The sequence below is a fragment of the Scardinius erythrophthalmus genome, assembly GCF_964197995.2.
Source record: "Scardinius erythrophthalmus genome assembly, chromosome: 20".
In the NCBI taxonomy this organism is placed as follows: domain Eukaryota; kingdom Metazoa; phylum Chordata; class Actinopteri; order Cypriniformes; family Leuciscidae; genus Scardinius; species Scardinius erythrophthalmus.
Genome location: NC_138240.1, coordinates 7,837,129 through 7,856,320, shown reverse-complemented (window position 1 = coordinate 7,856,320; position 19,192 = coordinate 7,837,129). Strand labels below are relative to the sequence as shown.

The window sequence follows — 19,192 nt, the reverse complement described above, 5'->3', positions numbered from 1 at the left end:
CGCTAGAGTTGCCGAGTTCTCCTTTAACACAAAGTTGATGTCATTTGAAAGCTTAGTCTGAACTTTACAGTGAATGTATCCACTTTGAAAAAATCTTAAGTATTGCTGAGTTATTTGCTGATAAATAGAATTTATTTTTTTCATAATCTATAAAATAATGTACTGCAATGTGCCAAAAACATACAGCTCATGAAACATTCACAGATCATTGAAAATGGCACTTCATTTTTTACAGCATATTATTACAATTAAAATGAGCCCAAAATGAACATAATCTATTACTTTTATGACAAGATATTCTTCATGGAGAAACAATTGCCCATGAGGGGGCGTCAAAGACTGTACAAAAAGGCTATCTCTGTGTCATATTTGCACTCTTGATGTTTTAGACTAGTGTCACCCCTTCATTGCTGTGCACTTTTTTTCGGCGCCGTGGCTGATTTGAAGTTTGTACCACCAAAAGTTTCTCTGAGTTTTCCTATTTTTTCGTATTTCCCATTCATTTCCTATGGTCGGTCATTTTTGCACGAAGGAAGGTAAGTGTGACTCTTTTTTTTTTTTACGACCCTTTAACATATCTGAATCATCTCCTTGATTTTTTTGTGTGTTCACATAGGTAATATAACAAAAGTCACCAAGTTTCATCCCCCTCCGATAAAGCAAAAAAAAAAAAAAAAAAAAGTAAACGTTTTCGTGCGTTTTTGCACGAAGAAGCCCAGAGGGTTAATATGTCTTCTACGTAAGTTGCTGAATTTGTTAACTTTCAGAGGGGATGTACTAATTTATTCTTAGATGTATATAGATATATAGTTTACCGAACATAAACAACATGGATATTGGCTGTTTCAAATTCAAATAAAAAACCTGTTCATTTGTTATGCCACTTCTATGACATTTACAGTTATTCATTACTTATTTTGTTTTACCAGGTGGGAAATTACTGAAAGGTCTAACAAGTGTGCAAAAAGTAATTTATTATTATAAATAGTTCAAACATTCATTCAATCAATAAAAAATGTCAAGATATTCATAAATTAAAAAGCTTTTATGGGAGAAAACAGAACTGAATTTAAATTTCTGTTGTGTTTTGTATTATCATAAGGTATAGGAAACTCTCATAAAATAAATAATCCAAGGGTCACAACTGGCTGCAACAAACCTTCGTAGCGTAAGCAGTTTGTTGCAACTGGGCATAAGTTTTGTGTAAGTTTATTGTAACAAGAACATAAGTCATAAAGAAAACTTTTAGATTTTTCTCTGAAGATGTTTGCGTTATATACATGCAATAGGATTAAAATGTAAAATTACATTTCAGGACAGGATAAAAATTAGCATAAAATAGCTTGCGCTGTTTTTTTATTTTTATTTTTTTGTTTATATATTATTGCCAGATGTTGCAGTTTGGTAACTGACAATACAGTAAATTGCCAAAAGTGCAAGAAATGTCCCAGATTACCCTAATTCACCTAGCCTACTTGCACAATTTTACTAAATGTTGTCTTAGAGAATTTGATCTTTTTTCTGTGATCGTCTTAAGCTATTCAAATTTCAAACTGTCCTCTTTCATCTTTCAGAACTGAAGAACAGCTTTTATTTTCGCAGGTTTTCCAAAGTTTGTGTGTAATAATGGCAGATATGTGCCTGTGAATCAGCGCTGTGATGGTGTGGACCACTGTGGCGACGGAAGCGATGAGATCTCCTGTTTGAACTGCACTAGTGGCTCCTTCCACTGTGTGGCAGCAGCGCAATGCGTTTCTGCCCGCAGCATTTGTAATGGAAAGCTGGACTGCTCAGATGGAGCAGATGAACAGTTAGACGCATGCGCATCGCTATCTAAACCACAGACATGCGCCAGGTCAGAGTTCAGATGTGCTAATGGACACTGTGTGCCCAGTTCATGGAGGTGTGACCACTCCCCTGACTGTGAAGATCGCAGCGATGAAGAGAACTGTGGTGAGATGCATTTTTATTTCTGCCGTATACATACAGCTTTGTTATTTTTATTATATATATTAATAAAAAATAGTATTCCACCACTGATTAAAATGTTGGAGTTTATAATATTTTATATTGAGTTTTTGAAAGAAGTCTTTTATGCTCACAAAAACTGCATTTATTTGATCAATTAAAAACAGTAATATTGTGAAATACTATAATTTATTACAATTTAAAATAACTGTTTCCTATGTTAATATATTTTGAAAGCTGAATTTTCAGCATCATTACTCCAGTCTTCAGTGTCACATGATCCTTCAGAAATCATTCTAATACGCTGATTTATTTATACTAAAATAACACTGGTCTTTGCTGAATAAAAGTGTTAATTTCTTTAAAAATAGACTATGATATGTAATGTAGACCAGTACGAAAAGTGCTTTATGAAAGAAGCTTCATTTTTTTTTTTTATGAATGTTCTAATGAACTATGTTCGATGAACTAATTCTCTAATTCCTTAAGCACTTAAACATTATTAATAATGTACATGCATCATTCTCCATACTTTTATCATAATGTAAGAAACCAAATATGATATGTTCATACAGTAAAGGAAAACTACACAACAGTTTTTTCATTTATAAATGTAGAAATCTTGGCTGGTGAGGGTCTATGTTGCCGTGTTGACCTGTTCTGTTGATTGTTCTTCTCTTTAACAGACACCTCGTCTCATTTTGCAGAAATTTTAAGAAAAAAACTTGGGAATACATTTAGAAACCTCATAATTCACTTTTTGTCTTTCTTTCACTCTCTATTTCTGTCTTTGTGTAGATCAAAACGAATGTGAGATCGATAACGGCGGATGTTCTCACATGTGTATTGATCTGCCATTTGGCTTTATGTGTGACTGCCCCAGTGGAATGAGGCTGGTCACGGACACACACTGCGAGGGTGAGAAATGATTCACACAGGTTAACTGGAGAAATGACTTTATGTGATCCAGTGCATTCAATGTTACTCTAGAAACGTCATTGTAGAAATGCTTTATTTACTGTCAGAGCAATAACAGGGTGGTTCCCTAGCTATAACAAGTAGTATTCAACAGCTTATTTGATCTAAACATTTCCTCCCCTGTGAAGTGACCCACTCCTCCATGTCAAATTAAATCTTTTTTTTGCAGTTTTAATGCAGGGAAACTTACTTATTACGCTTTTTTCACCAAACCTATAAAATTAGCTAAACTAGTAATCCTTCTCTCTTTGGTTATGCCAATAATCATGGTTGACCTTTTTTTTTAGTATTAATAGGTTTAACTTTTCACTTTTAGATGTGGACCACTGTCTTGATTCGGATGTGTGTGATCAAATTTGCGGCAGTTTCGATGGATCTCCTGCGTGTGAATGTCAGGATGGGTATGAACTGACCGCCGGGACTGGACAGTGCAAAGCTACAGGTGAGAGGATCATTTAAATATAATTGTCCTGTAAAGATGCTAAATATTTTGCATGTGTAGTGTATCAGTGATAATTTGATATTATTTATGATAATTTTATATTTTTTCCTTTATAGTGTCCTTGTTATAGTGTAATTATACAGTTAAGTACTGAGTAACATTAATTAACAACATGCACTTACTATAGGGTTTGGATTAGATGCTTGTAGTTATGATCACATTTTTTTTTTTACTGTAGCCATTACATTAATGTGTAATGAGGACACTATAAAATAAAACGTAACCTTATTTATATACTATTAGACTACCATTCAAAAGTAAGATTTCTTTTAAAGAAATGTAATACTTTTATTCAGCAAGCATGCATTAAATAATCAAAAGTGACAATACAAATTCTAAGAGATTTGTATTTCAAATAAATGACGATAAAAAAATTGATCACAGTTTATCATCAGCAGTTCAGCACATGATTTCAACCTTGATAAAAATCAGATATGTTTCTTGAGCAACAAATCAGCATATTAGAATGATTTCTGAATGATCATGTGACACTAAAGACTGGAATAATGATGCTGAAAATTCGGCTACCATCACAGGATGAATTAAAATTTAAAATATATTGAAATATAAAATAGTTATTTTAAAATTGTAATTATATAATTTCACAATATTTCAGTTTTTACTGTAATTTTAAACAAATAATTGCAGCTTTTGTTACCATAAGAGACTTTGTAGGAGCCATAAGGCTATTAATAATGTTACTTAATGTCACGGCTGTATGTAACTAGGGTCTGTACTTCCCCCTGGGGGAAAGGGAAAGAATTGCACCCCTTTTGGGAACTTCCTGTAGGTAGCCATCTTAAACAGGAAGTGATGTGGCAAGGGCTGAGGGGAAGGGAGACAGTTTTTTGACCTACATTTCACCACACTGTTTGTTTTTGAATTAAGAGTTTTGTTTCCAAGTTTTCACCTTTTTGTTACAAAAAATTTCAAGTCTGGTTAAAACAGGTGTAGCGTCAAACATACTTTCCCTCACGGAAGTGGCTTAAGAAGGAAGCCTACAGACTTCTTTCAAAACAATAAAAAAAATCTTACGACCCCAAACTTTTGAATGGTTGTGTTGTGTATATTATTTCTTAAAATTTTGTATTGGCTTATATGTTTTCTGTTTTCATTTTATTTTTATCTTAAGTTTTGTAATTTTGTACGGATCCCCTAAAGGGATATGGTGGTGGCGGGAAAAAAATATGAGATGGGAGAAAAAATAATAAGTCAATGCTTTTGCGTTCTCTCGCAAATGTTTTGTGTTCCCCTGAAAAACTTTGTGAGCGAACTCACTCAAGGTTTCTCAGGGGAACACAAAAGCATTGACAAATAACTTTTCCTCCATCTCCATTCCTTCCTTTAAGGGATCTGTAATTTTGGTTTGTTTGTTTGTCATTTTTATAAATTTTATATATCTATTTAGCTGTCATTTTTTTTAGTTTTAATTTCGATTTTAAAATCTAGTAATCAAATATTTGTATTTCATTTCAGTTAATAATTTTTTTAAATAGTTTGAATTAACAGTAACAACATTGATTCGGGTGAGCGATTGGTCTTGTACAGGTGCTGTTGGTCATGTGGTGGTCAGCACTCATGAGGGTGTTATGTGGATGGACCTCAGCGGCTCTGAGCAAAGAAACATCACGTATAAAAGTGTCTCGGAAGGACCTGTTACAGCACTTAATGCAAATAACATGCTATACTGGACCAGTCCAGAGAATGACGTCATCTACAGGTGCAGCACCATATTGATTAAATAGAAAATGAATATGCTATTCATACATTTGATCACAAAACACACAATTTAAGCCAGTTTATGTCTATTTCAGAATGTCTTTAGATGCCAGTGACCATAGACCAGCTGTGTTGTTAAACGCCTCCATAGGTGTTCAGGGATTGGCGGTGGACTGGATCCATGAGCTTTTGTACTGGGTCAGCACCAGTACTCATGCTTTACACGTGGCCTCTCTGAATGACTCCAAACAAAGGCAGCTTGTGTCTGGACTCTCCAGACCTACTGCAGTTGCTGTCCAGCCACTGCTAGGGTAAAATACTGTCTTCTTCTCTATATAAATCACTTATCCCCGGTTTCACAGGCAGGGCTTAGATTAAGCCAATAGCAGGGGCCTCATTTATAAATGTTGCGTACGCACAAAAGAAGGCGTATGCCGCTCTCTACGCAATAATTGGTATTTATAAAAAGCTAACTTGACGGGAAAATGTGCGGCCCTTCACGCAAACTCTGACCTAGGCGTACGCACAAAAATGGGTGAAATGGCGACACCGTCAGCAAATGGAAGAAACATGTGAAAGTGTGCAACTGTAGGCCGTTGTGTAAAAGAAATGGCAATACTGCCTCTCATAAATAACATGAAGACTTCATAAAGCAAGTCTTACAATTAACAGCCTACACGAACACCCGTTTGATTCATCTGCAGTGTGAAATATGTTCTGCAATAATATTGGCATGTTATGCAATTCATCCTCATAACACATCTGTAGCTTGTCAGATGCAATCAAATGGATGGTAATAAAATGCCATGATGCCATCACAATGCGTAATGATGCAAGTGGCTGGCTCTTAGAAGATGTGGCAAATGATGAATATTAACTTGTGGGCGTTTCACGGACTATTTATGGTCAACTATGGGCGTGACATGAAGCCGCAAAGCTGCACTACATTTAAAATTGATTGTGATTTGTTAAGGGAAAACTGCGTAGGATGTGCGTACGCACAGGTTTTTTATGTTTCATCCGTACGCCACTTCTGACGCAAATCCTACGCAAAGTTTTATAAATGAGGCCCCAGGTCTTAGTTCAGTTAGGACATTTAAGTAGCTTGTATAAATGTGCCTTAGAAAAAAAATTCTGGTGTGCATCTTGAGACAAAACAATGCCACTGATTTATTTTGTCAGTGCAAGTTGTTTAGGTTAAAATAGGTCAAACATGCATTTTAGGCTTAAGCCTTGTCTGTGAATCCGGGCAAAAGTTGCATAAATGTGAACCAGAAAGAAAAAACAACTCTGCTGGAAAAGAATGTAGGACAGGACTTTATTCAAATCATAGGAATTTGAGAAATATGGTGGATGGATATTATAGGTCAATATTCTTTTGCTATTCTTCCTTAAATGTCATTTGATATTAATATTAGCAACTCCTCAAAATATTACGATGTACCTAGACATACGATGTAATATATTTTATATAAAGACAAGTGCTAATATTTTGATTTATAATAAGAATAAAGAATAATGTCATTGTGATGAATTGTGCACAATAACATTTATTCATGAAAGATATGGTCAATATTGATCATGTTGTCTTTAAAGGTATACTCCACCCAATATTGAAAATTCTCTCATCATTTACTCACCCTCACATCACGCAATATTTAGTACATCTTGTTTTTCCTGGTTATCTTAACTCTTACACAAACAATGTGACCAAATAACCAGGAAGAAGCAGAGGAGTGTTTATTTAAACACAATGCAACCAGAGAACACAGGGGAATAACACACTGGCCAAAACAAAGATCGAAGCAGTAGCACTCTGAGAATCACAAATCTAACAATCGTCATTGAGGTTAACATCCACAAGACAACTACACCATTCTTGTTCACCTATTGATTCCCTCTGATTTTAGGTAGAAGTTATGGGTTGGGATAGGGTTAGGAGGACTATGTTTTTGGACACACATTGTGAAGAAATTGGCGCAAGAAGTAATACAGAAGTTGACTGTCACTTCGAAAAACAATTACAAAACTGCCATGAATTTGCATATACTGTAAATACAATCTACACAGATGAATAAAAAAGAAAGAAAAAATGAATGTCTTTGCTATTTCAAAAATCTTAAATGCATTAAATAACATTTTAATAGCTTTATTTGTTTGTACTCTCCATAATAGGAACTAATTCTCTAATTCCTTAAGCACTTAAACATTATTAATAATGTACATGCCTCATTCTCCATACTTTTATCATAATGTAAGAAACCAAATATGATATGTTCATACAGTAAAGGAAAACTACACAACAGTTTTTTCATTTATAAATGTAGAAATCTTGGCTGGTGAGGGTCTATGTTGCCGTGTTGACCTGTTCTGTTGATTGTTCTTCTCTTTAACAGACACCTCGTCTCATTTTGCAGAAATTTTAAGAAAAAAACTTGGGAATACATTTAGAAACCTCCCACAATTACCTCTTATCATCTCGACAGTGCTAGAGGAGGAACAAGGAAATAGCCACACCTAAATAAGTAGGAGCTTCCTTCTCACGAATCTTTAACATGGAAGTTATTCAAAGCAGTTTTGTAAATTAAGGCCCTGTTTACACGAGAACGCTCGCGGGTGAAAACGTAAAAATATTTTATCAGATGTGCCTTTCGTTTAGACGGCGACGGCGTTGGCGTTTTCGGGGCTTAAAAACGCAAAAAAGTGTAACCCCTCCAGAGTGGAAATCTTAAAAACGCTCCACCGTCGCGTTTCCGTCTAAATGGTAAAAACGCAAAAAATTGCTAGACAGTGAAGGCACCGATCAGTGCTTCACATTGCCGCCTGGAGTGCATACTACATTGAATTTCACACACTTTTGCGTCACCATATGCACGCAGATTTCCCCCCGGTAACGCTCGTCTAAACGCAGAATAAAAAGTGATCACTTTTGCTTTTTCTCTTCAGATCGTTTCCGTGTAAACGTAGCCTAAGAGAAAGGGAAAAACCTGAGGAACTGGATATCAATTCAATTAATTGCTGACTGAACTTGACAAGCATGATTTAAAAAAAACAAGAAGGAATTGTAACATCAGCCAGCTGGTTTATCAAAGCTCCTCTCTCTTCAATTTCCTCCTATTTTAATTGCCTGAAGCAACAATAAGATAATCGAGATTAACAGAGATTGAGCAACTTTATCTGACACCTCATGAATCCACATTTGACAGTTGCCTGGAAGCTATGGTTTATAGTTTAAAAAGTTTAAAATATTAGTATTTTTCTCACACACACCTATCTTTCACTTCAGAAGACATTATAGCCGCGTTTCCATTACCCTTCAAATTTCGCAAATTGAAATGAAGCCCAATAGAAACGCGTTAATTTTGCAAAAGAAGTTTTTATGCTCGCATGAGGTGGTTTTTCAACCAATACGAAAAAGGAGTATTTTGCAAAACTGTAATGGAAACAGTTTTTTCACATTTACAGGTCACCTGGCTTACGTAAAAGTCGATCATTCTTTAAAGATAATGCAGTATGTTTGGACAGAAGACGAGACAAGAGTTTTTTATTAAACTCATAAAAGACAAAAGAATTACGGAAATACTGGATTCTAGACAACAAAGTAATGCCACAATTTATCAAGACCTTGAAGCAGATAGGAGGGAGAAACACACAGAAACACCTCATACGTGCCGCTCACAAGTATAAGGGGCTTTTCTTGCCATTAATGCTTGGATAACACGCCTACGTCTCCTTCGATTAAAAATAATGGCTAGTGCGGTGGCTGCAATATACGTAAACCTACCAACATCTGTTGCCATGATTTTTGGAATGACTTCTCACACACACACACACACACACACACACACACACAAAAATGTTTCAGTCGCATAACATCGTTTTTTTTTATCGACATATAGAAAATATTGCAAAAGTTTTGCGCAAAATTGTAATGGAATCGTGGCTACTGATTCCTCAACTAAGGTGTTATGAATTATCGTTGTGTTCATTTTGCATGGTTTTTGAAGCGTCAGCTTTGAGCGGCCCATCCACTTCCATTATATGGACTCACAGAAATGTATTAGTTTTCTACACATCTTTGTTTGTGTTCCTTAGATTGTTTGAATTAGTTTGTGTTCTAAACCTGTTTTTCTTCCATAGGTATCTGTTCTGGGCAGAGAGTGGGGTGTCTCCCAGAATTGAGCGAGCCAGTTTGGATGGGACAAGCAGAATAACATTGATAAATTCATCCATACGTTCCCCTGCCGCAATCTCTCTAGGTTAGACTTCTCTGTTACACTTTACAAAAAGGTCCCATTAATTAATGTTTGTTAATGCATTAACTTAAATTAACCAACAGTGAGAAGTAGCCTACATTTGTTAGTTATTATTAATCTTTGTTTGTTTCTTAATATAAATACAACTGTTCGTTGTTAGTTAATTTATTATTATTTGTTATTTTATTTATTATTATTAATTATATATTAGTGTAAAGTGTTCTCATGAGCAATTTAGTTGTGAGATCCAGCCTGCTCATTTTACTTAATTACTTTTTGTACCAAGATTTTTATTTTATATAAATGAAACCAAACTCATCTAGCCTGGTTAAAACCAGACCATTCTCAGTAGTAACTGAGTTATGGTTTGGCAAAGCTTCTTTAATAACTCATTTCCAAAGGGGCGTCAACTGCAACTGGATAGACCTAAAACCAATCAGAGCGATCGTCATCGTGTAAAGCCATATGCTACGTCCCAATTCGCCTTACGCCATAAAAGTATGTAACGTTACTCTTTTTGTGAAGAAAATGTATTTACTTTTGAATGTGTAGCAAAAAAGTAGGCAAGCTTTGGGACAGAATAGTTCGTCATCTTTATCGGACGAATCTGTCGCGTGCGTCCTGTCACGTAAACTGCCCTGGCAATCATCTTGTCACAGTTAAAATCCTCTATTAAATCGAATTTAATTTCTTACCGTTTCGGACATCGCTCAAATGCCTCTGGGCGCAATTGGATAGACCTAAAACCAATCAGAGCGATCGTCATTGTGTAAAGCCCGCCTCAACGTTTCTGATTGGTGCCGCGATTTCGACGGCATGGAAATGGACTTGAATGAGCCCTTTGCCAGACTACTTGCAGAGCAAATCTAAATTTGCCGGAAGTTGTCTGGGTTTTCCCAGGCTAAAACTCATCCTTAAAGAGGTCATGAATTTTGAGGTCACATTTTTTATAATGTTCTCTGAGGTCCACTTATAATGTTATCAAGATTACATAAAAAACATTGTAATTTAGAAGTAATAAGAAATTTTCTTTTCTGTTTTGATGTGTGCATCGTATTCAAGACTTGGAAGTAAACAACACCCACCGCTATGAGTGGATAGCAGTTTTGCACATTAAAATAATTTTCAACATTTCTGCCATTACACGTGTTGAATTGTTTTGAAAACTTCCAATATTGAAAATATATTGCATAGTTGAACATTTGCCAACAATTTGAAACAACGTATTACATATGCTCATAGCCTGTCTTGGTTGTGTCAAATAAAGTTTATTAGCCACTTGAAGTTACCATAGTTATAATTGACAAAGGATGACTTGCGGTGTTTCATGAAAACTGAATTATGAATGAATGTACCATTGTTTTTCGTTCTTATAGGTTATTCATAGTTCATAATTTTCGATAAAGTAAAAAAAAAAATTAATTGTCATTTGCCGTGTCGTGTTTCAATAAAGTGAAACTCATTGTAATGTCTTACTGATGACTAAACAGAAGATGTCGCTCACTGACGCTTTTATTCAGTATTACAGCGAATGGTTTTTAAGCCTCTTAACATCCTTGATGTGTCATTACAAGTGCACAGGTCATGTGAGTGATTCCTTCTGAGTGAACACGAGTGAATCTGACTGCAGTAGATGTGAAAGAAATGTATAAAAATGATGTTATTTCAGCCAGCGCAAATACCTGTGTTTACATCCTGTTTTTCGGTTGAAGTCCAAAGTAGTCGATTGCCGAGTTCACGTGCATAGGTTTAGTTACCTATGATCACGCGCGTGAACTCGGCAATCGATTACTTTGGACTTAAACTGAGAACAGGATGTAAACAGGTATTTGCGCTGGCTTAAATAACATCATTTTTATACGTATCTTTCACATCTACTGCAGTCAGATTCACTCGTGTTCACTCTGAAGGAATCACTCACATGACCTGTGCACTTGACACAATGACACATCAAGGATGTTAAGAGGCTAAAAGCAGGTTTAGTATTTGCCCCATTGAAGTCAACAGGGTGCAAATTTTAAAAATAGAATAACTCGGTGTAGGCAACACCGATTTTTGTCGTTGTTCTCTGTATTGACAGCACTCCAAATGTACAAAAAAATTAGCTCAATGTTAAAATTGACCAGAGTTCTCCTTTAAAGGTTATGTTTTATAGTAGAATCACTTCTTATGTCAAAAGATCAAGGAAAATCTTTTTTTTTTTTATGACCCCTTTAAACTAATCCATTAATCAAACAAGAACAACTAGATAAGAGTTAGAAAACAAGATAAGACAAGATAGGAGTTTGATAAAAGATTAACTGTCATCTATTTTGGTCAAGTTAAAGTTAATAAATAAGCTGATAGATATAATCTTTCTTTCTTCATTAAGATATCCCTCGTGGTCTGCTGTACTGGGCAGACTCAGGTCTGCGCACAATATCAAGGGTTGCATTTGATGGACAACATAGAAAGATGGTTGTAGAGTCTAATGGTTATCTGGATCAACCATTTGGACTGGCCGTATTTGAGGTACATAATACATTGCATGCAATTTCACTACAAATGTCCACAGTTGATTTAATAACGGCAATAAAATGAAAACACACCCGTGACACTCTATAATGTTTCATATTATCCATATTCACATATTATGTGTTTTGATTTTTATGGAAAATTAATATTATAAAATATATAATGGCATTGATAATGGAGTAGGACTGAATTTCTGATGTATATGCCCTGCAGAGTCGAGTGTACTGGAGTGACCAATTTACCAGATCCATCTGCAGTGCAGACAAACACAACGGCAATATGCTCCAGGTGTCTCAGAGACTCGGATCCGTTACACCCGCTGGGCTGGTCATCCTTCAGCCACTGTTACAGCCTGCAGGTAGACAAAAATCTTTACACTGTTAGTGGCCAAAAGTGATGTCCGGCCTAGAAAAATTGATATCTTCAGATTCTTCACCTTTTGTTTAGATAACATTAAAAATGTTTTTAAGATTTTGCAAGTATATTGCATAGTTGTGCTTGGGGTCAATTGTTTTATATGTGATAATGCAATGAAACATGCCAACTTGTGTGGATATTGTTTTTGGCCAGGCTGTCAAATAAAGAAATTATGAATGCATGCGAAGATTAGAGAACCAACGAAATATTAACTTTTTCATAATCTTCACAAAAATGTAATGCCCCCCAGAATACTTTGTGTGTATATCTTAACATGCAATATATCAAAAGTCAGTTGAGGCTGATCAGGACCGCGATACGAAGCGGAGGGCTCTTAAATAAGCCTGAAGGGGTTGTATTCGCTATAACAACCGCCTCACTCTACATTATCCCTTACTTAACAAATTAAATCTTATTGGAAACTGTTACCACTAGTAGTGCTGGTTTACAGTACTTCTTCCTGCTCTGTTTTAATGCTCATGGGTAGCCTAAATGGGTTCCATTCGGACCTTAACATTAAGTATTTTACTGTTATGTCAACAAGATCCAACAAGACATTTTCACCTGGCTAGACCAAATGTTTAGATCTGTTGTGGTATTTGCGCAAATTAGCACATACGTAATTAGATTATGCACCGTTTGTCCATATTAACAAACAATTTAAAAAAACTTGTAATACATTTTTTGTTTGTCTTGATGTAAGTAATCAACTCAGTAATTTTCATGGTGATATCTAAAGGTTAAAAATTTTACCCTATTCACGTAAGAAAAGGAATAGGCGTATGAATAGGCTATATTTGGGTCTTTTTCGAAACTTTCCCCTAATGGGATTCTTTTGGACTTGTTTTTCCCTACTCAGGACATATTGAGGATACAAAATCAGTTGAGTTTGCTTCTATTGCAATTTGTTCAACCTTTGTTCATAATTAAAAATTAAAAAACTGGACTAACAAGGATGTGGTTAACAAATGCTGTAAAAATATATTGCTCAATGTTAGTTCATGTTAACAAATGAGTCCTTTATTATAAAGTGTTACTCTGCTGGTTTTAAGTGTGACATTTCTTTAAATAAAAGTCTGAATTTATGTTTTCCATTATCTTAAAAATGCCAACCTCAAATGACACATATGAACTTATTCAGTAGTGTTTGAAAAAAGCATCCCAGGATGCAATTTACAACTTTAGTTTCATAGAGAACATAAAGAGTATGCAGATTTGTGTACGATTTTTTTTTTTTGGTCACTAAAGAATTCTTACTTCCATTTAGTTTTGATGATTTTTATTCTGAAATGTGACAAATAGTAATAAAACAGAGTTTATTACAACAAATTCAAAAGAATTTGTGGTTTTTCGCATTAGCTACAAAACCAAAACATGCTTTGAATTTACTGACATTTCTAATACATAGAAATTCAATATTTTTCAATGTGTTGATGTGTTTGTATCTGTGTGTTTGCACATGCAACTTCAGGTCATGCTGTATGCGGTATCTCTGGAGAGGTTTGTTTGTCAGTCTGCGTCGCAGATCTCTTCTCTAAAAAACCTCAATTAATTTGCTCTGACCCACAACAGACTAACTTTGGTACGTGAGAATTTGTGTCTGTGTACATTAGTGGTTAACCTCATAATCCCAGGTTCTTCTTAGTTACTGAGTGGGGTACAATTTACTGTTTAGTAGACCATATCTTGCTTATCTTGCTTATTTTGCTCTTTTGTTAGGTAAGCACCTGCTATGTCAAACACAATGTTCTGGTAACATTTGATGCTGTAGTTGTTACAAGTTGCTTAACCCACAAGTTAGGCTAACTCTAACCGTAAAGTGACATGTACTTTCCGAAATGCTGCATTTGATTTGTCGTCATACCTTTGCTGTGAAAACCACTTCTGCTTTTTTTTCTTTTCTTTGCAACCGTGTCTTGTGTGCATTTAATTTTGTACAAGCCTTGTTTATTTGTTTTGCTTTAAAGTACTGGTTCTAACCTGTGATTTTTAAAAACTGACTTTAAATGTTTTAAAATGATGGCAAAATGCATGGATCTGATAAAATACTGAATGATAAAATACTGAATACTGAAAGGAAAATACCGGTTTATAATCTGGTTTCTAATTGTTAATTTGTGAGATTTTTTTTATTCAATTATCTACAGTCTTCTGCAATGCTCTCCAGATCTCGTGAAGCACTACAGTGCGCTGGGAGAACCAAATAAGAGGGACAGAGACCAGAGGACTAGATACTCAGTTGATTCTCAGTTGGAAAATGGAGGATATTCTTATTAATACATAAACAGGATATCATCCTTTGACTTCTGTTAGTTGTGTACTCACCTAACCAATTACTGGAAAAGAGTCTCATACAAAAGCAAAACTTGAGATCAGAAGCAGGATGACTGAGACTAATTGTTTATTTTTTCTAAATGGTTTTATGTAGCAGAATTGTGAAGGGTATAACTTTTCTTTTTCTTTTTTACTATGCCTTTTTTTTCTCAAGTCAGTTTTATTTATATAGCGCTGTTCACAACACACATTGTTTTAAATGAGCTTAACAGGCATCCATGGTGTTAATGTTTATAATGTCTGAACACGTTAGTGTCCACATTTAGCAGTTCAGATTTTGAAATGTGCCTGGCTTCAACTAAGTGGCAAATACATTTGTGGCACATGACAGTAGAATTTGATTGAATGCACAGCCTTCCGTTTCAAGAACAAAAATAGAAAGTGTTTCTTCCTTCCTCTTAGATTTCTTCCCCTTTCTTTTAGTTTGAATTTCTTTTTTACTTTTCCTTTTCAGACAAGGATCTATTGCGGTCGAGAACAGGAACCCCACTTCCTGATTCAGCATTTTCCTGGATTCTGTCTTTGACTGGTTGGTTCAACTTCTCTGTTGCAGCCTTAAGGGGCCCTATCATGCTTTTTTATGAAGTCTTGATTTTGTTTTTGGGGTGTACTAGAATATGCTTTCACGCGTGATTATCCAAAAAACACATTATTTTTACATATTTTACATTATTACAGCGCCTCTTTCCCCAGTCTGTCTCGAACGCTCCATGTAGTTCCTGTTTCGATGAAGCTGAAATATGAAATGTGCTGTGATTGGTTAGCTGGCTCAGTGTATTGTGTTTGGCACTGCTTAGTGCATGTTCAGGAAATGTAACTTCCCTTACCGTAACTGAATTTCATCTGCTCAGGTGTAAATATTAAAGGAATAGTTCACTTCAATATGAAATCATTTACTGAGGGTGTCAAGTTGTTTCAAACCTGTATGAATTTCTTCTGCTGAACACAAAGGAAGATATTTTGAAGAATGTCGGTAACCAGACAGTGAGGTGCCCCATTAACACAAAACCATGGTTAATTTTTCTAAGTGGTGGTGAACAGCCTTATAAAAGTGAAAGCTTACAAAAGCTATACGGTTAACACTATATCAGCACTAATGTTGGCTAGCAGGCGAGCAGAGCCAAACAGCTTTGCCCTTTGTTTACATCGTAGAAACAACATAAAACTTGTAATTGTTAATAGAAAATGCAACTGAAAATGATTTGTCGAATTTAATAAAAAAAATTGCACACAATTGATTTTAGCTACATTTAAACAAAGTTCAAGTTCAACTTAATGCATTTGTTTAAACGTACAGTATGGCATTTTTCGCCACTAGGGGTCGCTAACCTATTTACAATAACAAAGGCGTAGATTGATGACGCAACATTTGCTAAGAATTATGGATCTTGTCGTCAACGTCAAGCCGACCGATCTAATAATGTTTATGGATGACTAAATACATCAATGTTTTTATCATGACTGTGATATGAAGCAGTTCGGGATTGCTAAGAGACAGCTACCAGCTCCAAACGCGACGCAGGTCCCGTGGATATAAAAGGAATATGGACATTTTATTCTACCGAACTACACGCAGAATTACTACTCACAGGTCAGTTTATTAGACAAATTAAACTAGTGAGGTAACGCAGCGCTGTTTCACTTGGTCTAACATTACACTAGCACACTAAACTGCATTTGAATGTGTTGAAATGTATGTGTTAGTCTGTCTGTATGAGACTAGCAGTAAACTAGATCAACATTAGAATAACATACAGATCATATTCTGACATTTTATCATTGTTGAACTATATAACATTGATTAGTTTTATGTAAATGTGCTCACCTGTTTAATAAAGTACATGTAGGAGCGGTCGAAGTCTCAGACGTGGAGCTCTCGTTTATATACTGTTATATACCGTCTATGGGAGCTCTCGGCATCTCGAAAACACCGCGCTGATATTGATTCTCGTTTTAGTTCTCCTTTTTTTATCCAAAGTCTGCTTGCCATGGTCCATAATGTTTGAACGAAACAACAACAGCGTGCAGATAGACATTGCGAACTACAAAGTTGTCCGCGTCAGTCGCTTTGGTTACTCAGACGGCTCTGGTTCATAGCTCTGGTTGCCATGGCAGCACGAGCGGAAACCAGGGACAACGCGGATATGACGCCATTGGCGGCGACAAAACGGAAATAAAGAAATGGGACGTTTCTCGAATTAAATTACATATTTTCCTGGTTTGAAAGTTGTTGGAAACAGTCGGGATAATGTAAGTACACAACTAAAAAATATATAAAACATAGATATAGTGATTTTTGCTATTTTTAAAGCAAAAAAGTTACATATTGTGCCTTTAAATGTAGCTAAAATCAATTGTGTGCAACCACTTACGATAATTTTTTTTATTAAATTCAATGAATCATCTGTCTATGCAAATTAGGACATATTCATATTCAAATTAGGACATATTCATAGTGTGGCGCTCGTGCATATTCAAATTCATTTCAAAAGAAACTTGTAATACAAAAAAAAATACTTTTCATATATACTTTTACTATGTAAAGTTGTATTGTGGTAAAGGAAAAAATTTAGCCTATTTGGATGTATTTTGGGCATATTCGATTAGTGTATAGCTCATTTGCATATTAAAATTCATTTTCAAAGAAACTTGTAATACCAATTTTTTTACTTTTCATGGGTACTTTCATTGCGTAAAGTTTCATTTTGATAGGAGTAAAGGAAAAAAAATAGCCCCATTGGGGTGTATTGTTGCCTGGCCTTATTGACATATCTCGGATTGATGAGAATTTAACATATTTCCTCAACTAGGATTTCTTAGGACTTTTAGTATGTTGTTCTTGACACCTCATAGAAATGATCTAAGCTGCAGAATTTTTTTTTACAATTGGTCTGTCGTAAAACGCTACTTTGCCTGGACTACAGCTCAAATAGGCCTCGTCACCTTTTTTTTTTTTTTTTGCTAATTCCATGGGCAGGGATTAATTAAAAGAGTAACATTTAACTTCTTGAGTAACTGAGTAACTTCATAAAGCCCGGAAAAACCACATTGTAGTTCCTGGAAAGTGGATTCTGTTACATAAAATGTCTTCCTTCTGAAGTGGACTTTGAGCCTTGTAACCTTACAGATCATTTTTATGCTCAAACAGCAACATTACACACTAACTAAAAAAAGTGAAAAAGCATCATAGGACCACTTTAATGCATTCATGATTTTTTTGAGAAATGTCTGGACTGATGTTCCCTTGATAACCTTTATTTGTTCTTTTTTTGTTAGTCATCATCATTTTGCTGTTGGTGGGGGTGGTGCTATGGTGGCAGCGGTCTGAATTCTGTGCCTCTCGTTCTCTTTCTCTTCTTGGAGATGTGACTCTTAAAGAATCCCAGGATCCTCTTCTGTTATCCAAGCTACCTGTGGTACATGAGCATAAAGTAAGAGCCACAATTAGAAACAGTTAGAAACAAAACAATAATTCATTCAAAATGGAATGACCATGAATTGAAATGAATGTATTGCAATTAAAGGGCCAGGCGATAAGCAATATCATCAATAAAACGTACGTCGATAACGATTATAAGCTCTACACATTTTTTCTCAATATGGATTAATAATCTGACAGCCTATCACACAGCAGAAATAAACGCGACAACAGCTAGCTAGTCAGTGCATGTTGCTAATAAGTGATTTCTGCGTGTCTATCCGTGAATGAACGGCATACGGTTTCATCTGATACACAAACTCACAAGTGGTGCTCACTGCAGAGTCAAATGACGTCCAGCTCCACCTCTCTGTGGAGGGATATAGTTGTGTAGGGTTAGGGTGTAGTTGGATATTGCAGTTCCACCTAGCCTAGAAATCTAGACGCACTCTAGCGGCAGCAAAATGTATTTTGCAGCCAGGGTAGTCTAGCAACTCTCCGTTGACTTTCGAGCTGTAAAAACCTAAATTGGGTCAGACCAATCACATCGTGTATAGAGTAGGCGGGGCGGGCTTAACATGATGACGACAGAGTTGCGACGGTTCCCTGCTACTTGAAAACAAAGAATGGCGGCTGCTGGAGAACAGTCTTTCCAATCGGCTTTGGCCGCCACTCTGGAGGACTTGGAGTTAAGTTTTTCTTTGAGAAAAGAGCAAAGAACGGCACTTAAGTCATTCTTAAAAAAGGAAGATGTGTTCTTAGTTTTGCCGGCCAGATTCAAAAGTTGAATCTACCAACTAACGTTAGCTCTGCTGTTGGGAAAACGCTCTGGTTGGTTGAAGCGCTGTCCTATTGCGTGCCGAGTGAATTTGAAAGACAGCCGTTTATCCCGCCCCTCGGATTGAGCCGTGTCTATGGTGAGTTGCCAGACCGAACATCTTGATGTAGGTCTGGCTTGCCAGGCTAAGTTCCACCCATTAGGCCCGAATTACATTCGCTCCTCCTCACTGGATGTCTAGCTAGACTTAAGCTCCACCCATTTGCTCTGCAGTGACAGTGAGCTGCCTCTCCAAACTCACACACGTG

The 19,192-nt window shown here is 35.9% G+C and overlaps 1 protein-coding gene across 4 annotated transcripts in view; it reads left to right on the top strand.

The window, feature by feature from the left end:
- The window catches only part of LOC308681081 (low-density lipoprotein receptor-related protein 8-like), a 32,996-nt gene that overhangs the window by 2,670 nt on the left and 11,134 nt on the right, over positions 1-19,192 (top strand). Inside the window, exons 1-12 of one of the 4 annotated variants that reach the window (XM_081349636.1) lie at positions 374-536; positions 1,603-1,953; positions 2,767-2,886; positions 3,263-3,388; positions 4,997-5,168; positions 5,263-5,478; positions 9,308-9,426; positions 11,795-11,934; positions 12,151-12,295; positions 13,826-13,936; positions 15,143-15,217; positions 17,965-18,119. In XM_081349636.1, coding sequence (XP_081205762.1) covers positions 509-536; positions 1,603-1,953; positions 2,767-2,886; positions 3,263-3,388; positions 4,997-5,168; positions 5,263-5,478; positions 9,308-9,426; positions 11,795-11,934; positions 12,151-12,295; positions 13,826-13,936; positions 15,143-15,217; positions 17,965-18,119 — 1,758 coding nt within the window. In that variant the 5' untranslated portion in view covers positions 374-508. Of the gene's footprint in view, positions 1-373; positions 537-1,602; positions 1,954-2,766; positions 2,887-3,262; positions 3,389-4,996; positions 5,169-5,262; positions 5,479-9,307; positions 9,427-11,794; positions 11,935-12,150; positions 12,296-13,825; positions 13,937-15,142; positions 15,218-17,964; positions 18,120-19,192 lie in introns of those variants that run through there. The other 3 variants (XR_014028981.1, XM_081349635.1, XR_014028980.1) reach the window with 3 other exon arrangements.